The sequence below is a fragment of the Pteropus vampyrus genome, unplaced genomic scaffold, assembly GCF_000151845.1.
Source record: "Pteropus vampyrus isolate Shadow unplaced genomic scaffold, Pvam_2.0 Scaffold113, whole genome shotgun sequence".
Lineage (NCBI taxonomy): Eukaryota > Metazoa > Chordata > Mammalia > Chiroptera > Pteropodidae > Pteropus > Pteropus vampyrus.
This window is the reverse complement of record NW_011888894.1, coordinates 3,187,465-3,194,459: the sequence shown is the minus strand read 5'-3', so window position 1 is coordinate 3,194,459 and position 6,995 is coordinate 3,187,465. Positions and strand designations below refer to the sequence as shown.

Genomic DNA, 6,995 nt, shown 5'->3' with positions numbered 1-6,995 from the left:
AGTTGTATCTTGCTTTTTGGGGCTTAATGTTACATTGCAAGCATTTTCCTATGTCATTAAATAGGATTTTAAATAATTCCATAATATTCTATAACATTTCCTTATTTGGACATACCACCAACTTACTTGATAAGTTCTCTCTTTGGAATTTTATGTTGCTTCAGCCTATCCACTAAAAAAATGGGTTTTAGAGAAAGTATTTAGAAATCCTTTGTTGATCCGTTCAGTATTTTTTAAAATAGTGAATATGAAAACTGCAAGCCTCAAACAGGTAGAATTAAAATAAAAATTGTTAATTATTGAGCAAGGAGGCCTTGCGGATTTCTATTTCTGAGATCTCACAATAAAGTTTTCTTCTCTGGAGACTTAGGTGGGATGGGTGCTGAAAGCCTGGGAGGTAAGCTTATAAAAGCAGGAAAAGGAGCAGTCAGATACCGGTCTGAGTCCTTCTAGTCCCCTCCCAGGTCTCTGAACTGGATCCTGCCTCCGCCAGTGTGACTCCCTTCTCTACTCCCAGCCCAAAGCCACCGTCACAGCTGGGCAGGCCGCTCCTGGTTTCTCTTCTTCCTTGATCTTGAAACTTTCTGGGTGAAGCTAAACTCTTGTGAGCAGAGCAGGCTGATCCCATTCCTGAGATCAGGAGGAAAGAGTTGGAATCTATCCCTGAGATCTCACTGGTACCCGGAAGTGCTTCCTTCTGGCAACTATTTATTTCCTACTCTGGGATGTCCTGGCTGCCCACAGGTTCCTACATGAAATCCAGCTGAACTGTGCTGTTAACAAGATGAGCGTGGATAATCTGGCTACTGTGATTGGTGTGAATCTCATCAGGTCGAAGGTAGAAGACCCTGCTGTGATCATGAAAGGTACGGCTGGTCCTGTGGTGAAGGCAGACACAGAGGAAGTAACAGCAGTTATAACACTAGCCCTTATGTTTGTGCACTGATCTGCAATTTCCCACGCCTTTTCGAGTGGTTATCTTGTCTGAATTGCAAAATAGCCTGTGAAGTAGGCAGGGCAGGAATTGTGTCCATTTTTCAGATCACAGCAGTGGTTAAAGATTTACTCAATGGTTACACAGTACAATAAGCTAGCACAGAAATTTAGCTAGTGTTTCTTGATCTTTTATTACATCTAAATACCCTTAGCCAGAAAAAAACAAACAAGTTTCATTTGATAAGCCAAGTCACAAAATGGCTACTTCTAAAGCTGTATAGAAAAGGCTTCTGAGGTTGTCTTGGTTCAGTGAGCAAAAGTCCTGGCATAGAGGACTGATGTCTGACATGAATTTGGGGAGGCAATATGCCTGTCACGTATTCACTATGTGTGCAATTAGAAATCAGATATCATATTGAGAATCACATTGGGAGAAATAGGTATCTCCATCTTTTCTCTGTTAGATTGCTTATTTCCTGATTAAAGACTGATCTAATGGAACGTAGGCTGAAAATAACCCTTTTGCCCCACTTTCACATCCTTCTTTATCCCATCCCTTTCACCACAGTCTCCTGTCCCAAGCAATTAAGAAGGTTTCTGTGAGGAGCAAAAGGAGGTCCTTTGGGGTCCTGTGGTTTTAGAGCCACGTTTGGAAACATCCCAAGCACGGAGACCCTTGAGGACTGCCTGCCTCCTGCCCCATGGTCCTGTACTATAAATCCTTTTCTTCTTTGTTCAGGTACTCCTCAGATCCAAAGAGTAATGACCATGATGATCAGAGACCATGAAGTCCTCTTCCCCAAGTCCAAGGATGCACCTCTGTCACCCCCAGCCCAGAAAAATGACCCCAAGAAACCTCCAGTGGCTCGAAGCTCTGTGGGCTGGGATGCCACTGAAGATGCCCCAATTTCTAGGACAGACAGCTTCAGTAACGCGGTAAGGTGCAAAGAGTCTTTCTTCTTCCACCTGACTCTTCCTTTAGCCCAGGTCATTCCATTTAAGAGCTATTTTGGGGGTGGGAATTTGGAGAGTTTTAGATGATGCTGTGGCAGTGGGCACAGTTGATACAGACTTATCTGAATGCATCTTGAAAGCTTTGCCTCTTTCAAAATCTAGTTTCTTTTAGCATCCAGGAGGTGGGGTTAGTGACGTTTGTGCCAATCACCAGGCAACCGAGCAATGGGACTCCTCACTGAAGCCCACTCCACAAGCGGGCTTTGGAATACAATGGGGAAGGTTTCATGGGGGAAAAGATATACCACCTTGTAAATGTTTTAGTGAGGGTTGTTAAAAATTCTGGGTCAAAGTCCAGAGAGAACTGGTTTCCTGCTAACCCATGAAACGTGATTTCTTTCTCAGAGTACGCAATGTGTTCGTGTAATGTTTCTCATTCCCTGATAAGTTGTCTCAGCTATGTCCACCCCCTCGTTTGCGCTGAAGGGTTGGGACTCACGTTCCTAATGTCAGAAAACTCTGCAGACTCTGAAATTTAGATTATTTGAGGGCAATAATTTACAAAGGTCAAATATTTTTATATATTTATAGAAACAGATATTCAAAAAAAAAAAAAAGAAAAGAACATGTGAACTTTATATAGCAGACTGCTTCTTTATGTAGTGACCAAGAAATGAATTAAAAATTTTGAGTTAACCAGATAATGTGAATTACCTAGAGTACTGTTAATCCTGAGGATGATTAAGAAAGAATTGAAAAAATAATTAGGTAGTGGTAGTGGTGGTGATTTTTCTTAGGTGATATCTGGACACAGGGCATCTTACTAACACCCGAAATTTAAATTAATATTTAGAAATGCTTGTACTTCATATAATGGAATCATCCTAGTAGTCCTTGAGAGTAGCCATGATTATGTTCACTTGCCAGGTTTCTGCTATCGATTTTAAAAGTGTGGGCAGCTACGGGCAGGTACTATGCTAGGAAATTTAAACAGATCACCTTTGAGTCTTCACCCTTACTCTGTAGGGCAGAATTTATCATGCACATTTTATGGGTGATGACCTAAGTCTCAGGAAGGTTGACCAGCTGGCACGAGGTGACAATCCTAGAATGTTAGAGAATGGAATTTAGATTTAGTTCTCATCTCAAGGCCCAGGTACTTCTGACTCCCAAATGGGGTTACTGAAGCATGTGATTAGCTACAAAGGTTACAGGAAGAGCTTGAGCCCTAATTTTCTGGTTTTACCTTTCGGGCTCTTTTTTACTTCTCTTTTTCTGTTTAATTTAACTTAAAACATGCAATACATACACATGGTTGAAAATAAATAAAAAATATATGATAAAAAGAGATGTAGTGAGAAGTTCTGCTTCCTCCTCTGTCTCCACCCACCCCATCCTTTCTTGCCTTGATTAGTTTTTTCCCTTCTATGCTGTACTTTACATCCCTGTGATTATATTGTAACAACCAATTTGTACTTCTTAATCACACTTTTTACCTTTTTTACCCAGCCTCCATCTGGCAATCATCATTTGTTCTCTGTATCTATGAGTCTGCTTCTGTTTTGTTTTGCTCATTTATTTTGTTCTTTAGATTAAACATATAAGTAATATCATATGGCATTTTTCTTTCTCTGTCTGACTTATTTCACTTAGCATAATATCCTCTAGGTCCATCTATGTTGTGGCAAATGGTAAGATTTCATACTTTATATGGACAAATAATATTCCACTGTATATATGTGCCACTTCTTCTTCATCATTTATTGATGGGCACTTAGTTGACTTCCATATCTTGGCTATTGTAAATAACACTGCAGTGAACAGAGGGGTACATATATCCTTTTGAATCGATGTTCTAAATTTCTTCAAATAAATACCTAGAAGTAGACTTGCTGTGATAAAAGTAATTCTATTTTAATTTTTTGAAGAACCTCCAAGCTGTGTTCCATAGTGGCTATATCAATTTGCAATCCCATCAATACTGCACGAGAGTTCCCTTTTCTCCACATCCTTGTCAACAATTGTTGTTTGTTGATTTATTGATGATAGCTATTCTGACAGGTGTGAAGTGATATCTCATTGTGGTTTTAATTTGCATTTTCTCTGATGATTGGTGACATCGAGCATCTTTTTATATGTCTTTAGAGGAATTTCTATTCATTTTTTAATTGCATTGTTTGTTTTTGGGGTGTTGAGTTGCATGAGTTCTTCATAAATTTTTGATATTAACTCCTTATCAGATATATCATTGGCAAATATCTTCTCCCATTTGGTAGGCTGTCTTTTTGTTTTGTTGCTGGTTTCCTTTGCTGTGCAAAAACTTTTTAGTTTGATGTAGTTCCATCTGTTTATTTTTTCTTTTGTTTCTCTTGACCATGGAGATATATCAGGAAAAAAGAGCAATGTCAAAGAGCTAACTGCCTATGTTTCTTTCTAGAAGTGCTATGATTTCAGGTCTTACATTTAAGTCTTTTATCCATTTTGAGTTTATTCTTATATGTAGTGGAAGAGTGTGGTCCAGTTTCATTTTTTGCATGTATCATCTAGTTTTCCAAACACCATTTATTGAATAGATTGTCTTTACCGCATTGTATTGTTCTAATAGTTCTTTTTGTAAAATCTTTAGGGTTCTCTATATACAGTATCATGTCTACTGTAAATAATTACAGGTTTACTTCTTTCCAGTTTAGATGATTTTTTTTTTCCTGTCTGATGGCTGTGACTCGGACTTCCAATATTATGTTGAATGAAAGTGGTACAAGTGATCATCCTTGTCTTATTCCTGATCTTAAGGAAAATGCTTTTAGATTTTCTCTATTAAGTATGATGTTAGCTGTGGGTTTATCATACATGGCCTTCATTAAGTTGAAGAATGGAAGTTCACTCCATTCCCACTTTGTTGATTTTTTTTATCATAAATGGATGCTGGATTTTGTTAAATGCTTTTTCTGCATCTATTGATATGATTATATGAGTTTTATCTCTTAATCGTTAATGTGGCATATCACATTAATTGATTCGCGGATATTGAATCAACCTTGCATCCCAGGAATAAATCCAACTTGATGATGGCATATGATTTTTTTAACTGTGTTGCTGAATTTGGTTTGCTAATATTTTGTTGATGATTTTTGCATCTATATTCATCAGGAATATCAGCCTATCATTTTCTTTCTTTGTAGTATCTTTGTCTGGTTCTGGAATCAAGGTAATGGTGGCCTCATAAAATGAGCTTGGGAGTTTTCCTTATTCTTGAGAAGAATAGATATTAATTCTTCTTTGAGTTTTCAGTAAAATTCACCTGTGAAGCCAAAGTCATCTGGTCCAGGACTTTTGTTTGTTGTTTTTTGATTAGTGATTCGATTTCGTTAGTAGTAAGCAGTTGGTTCAGATTTTCTATTTTTTCTTAATTTAGTCTTAGTATTTGTTTTTTATTTTTCTTTAGTGTCCTTTTATGCAAATATAAGCAGATATGAATGTAAACATTTACCTCCCTTTTTACATAAAATGTAACATAATCTTTCACATACATACTCTCTCTACAAATACACACACACACACACACACAATCTCCACTCTGTATCTTGAATTTTTTAACTTAACAGTATATCCTGGAGACTTTTTGAGGTCAATACATAGAAAGCTACCTCATGTTACCTCATATTTTTAGCAGATGGATAGTGTTAGATTCTGCACATGTACCATAATCTACTTAACTAGCCTCTATAAATAAACAGGTTGTTTTTACTTCTTTGTATGCCAAACAAGGTTGCAATGAATAATCTTGACCATGCTTCATTTTGTACACAGGCAGATGTATTTCTGGGATAAATTCCCAGACGTGGTATTGCTAAGTCAGAAGGTAAATAAATTTGTAATATGAAATTTTTATTAAAATTATCAAATAAAGTTTTTGCCAGCTTTTACTTTCACCAGCGATGCATAAAATAACCTGTTTCCTTACAGTTTCACCAGCAGAGGTGTGCTGTCAAATTTTTTTGGGGGTGGGGAGGGCGGGCCCGTTTGATAAGTATGAACTGATATTTTGGTAATTTTAATTTTTAGTTTATTCCATTATAAGAGAGTCCAAACATCTTTTATGTATAAGGGCCAGTTGCATTTCCCTCTGTGAATCATCTGATTTTTTTCTTTGCCTATATTTATATTAGTTATTGGTCTTTTGCTTTTCAATATTTAAGAGCCTTATATATTAAGGAAAGTAGCCTGCTGTCAGTAGCCAGTTTGTCATTACAAACATTTTTGCCAGTTTGTCATTTCTCTGTTGATTTAGCCTGTGGTGATTTATTTGTTTTAATTTTGATCTTTTTAGTTTTGGGGGTCATGGAAACCTATGTAGTTTGAATTTATCAAACTTTTCTTTCATGGCTTCTGGATTTTGAGTCACAGCTAAAAAAGCCTCCCCATTCAAGAGTTATAAAAGAATCCTAGTTTATAATTCTTTTACCACAAACAAACAATGCTTTTCGTCAGTGCTCTACCTCTAGAGTATGAGTTCCTTCAAGTGCAATGCCATTTAAAAAAATGCCGCGTAGGTAATCAACTGATGTGATTGTCTTCTGATTAAAAGTTTCATAGGTCTACAGTCAGGAGATACTTTCTTTCAATTTCTAATTTTTATCTCAGGAGCATGACATATGTTGGAAAAACCCATGTAACGTCTGTGGCCATTTTTTTATAGACTAAAGACTCAGAAGCAACCAGCCCCACTGGACAACAGCCGAATGACGGGTGTCTAGGAGATGGTAGTAAACCCCCCAGGGAAAAGCCAGGAGATTGGAAGCTGCAGTCACGAAAAAGGACTCAGACGCTCCCTAACCGGAAGTGCTTCTTGACAGCAGCTTTTCAAGGCGCCAACAGCAATAAAGTGGAGATCTTTAAAAATGAGTTCTGGTCACCTTCTTCAGAGGTGAAGGCAGAGGAAGGGCATAGGAGAACACTGTCTCAAGGTGTGCCAAACTTTTCCGACATCCAGAGGACTTCCACCTATGATAATGTCCCTACCCTGCCGGGGTCCCCTGGGAATGAAGCAGGTGCAGTTTCTTTCCATGCCTGTGACTCAAAAAAAGATACTCTTGCTAGCCCAA

General features: G+C 37.8%; 1 protein-coding gene across 1 annotated transcript in view; it reads left to right on the top strand.

The window, feature by feature from the left end:
- Window positions 1-6,995, top strand: part of ARHGAP25 (Rho GTPase activating protein 25) — a 46,946-nt gene that overhangs the window by 30,750 nt on the left and 9,201 nt on the right. Inside the window, exons 7-9 of the mRNA XM_011365624.2 lie at window positions 669-866; window positions 1,676-1,872; window positions 6,590-6,989. Of these exons, the coding sequence (XP_011363926.1) occupies window positions 669-866; window positions 1,676-1,872; window positions 6,590-6,989 (795 nt within the window). The remainder of the gene's footprint in view (window positions 1-668; window positions 867-1,675; window positions 1,873-6,589; window positions 6,990-6,995) is intronic.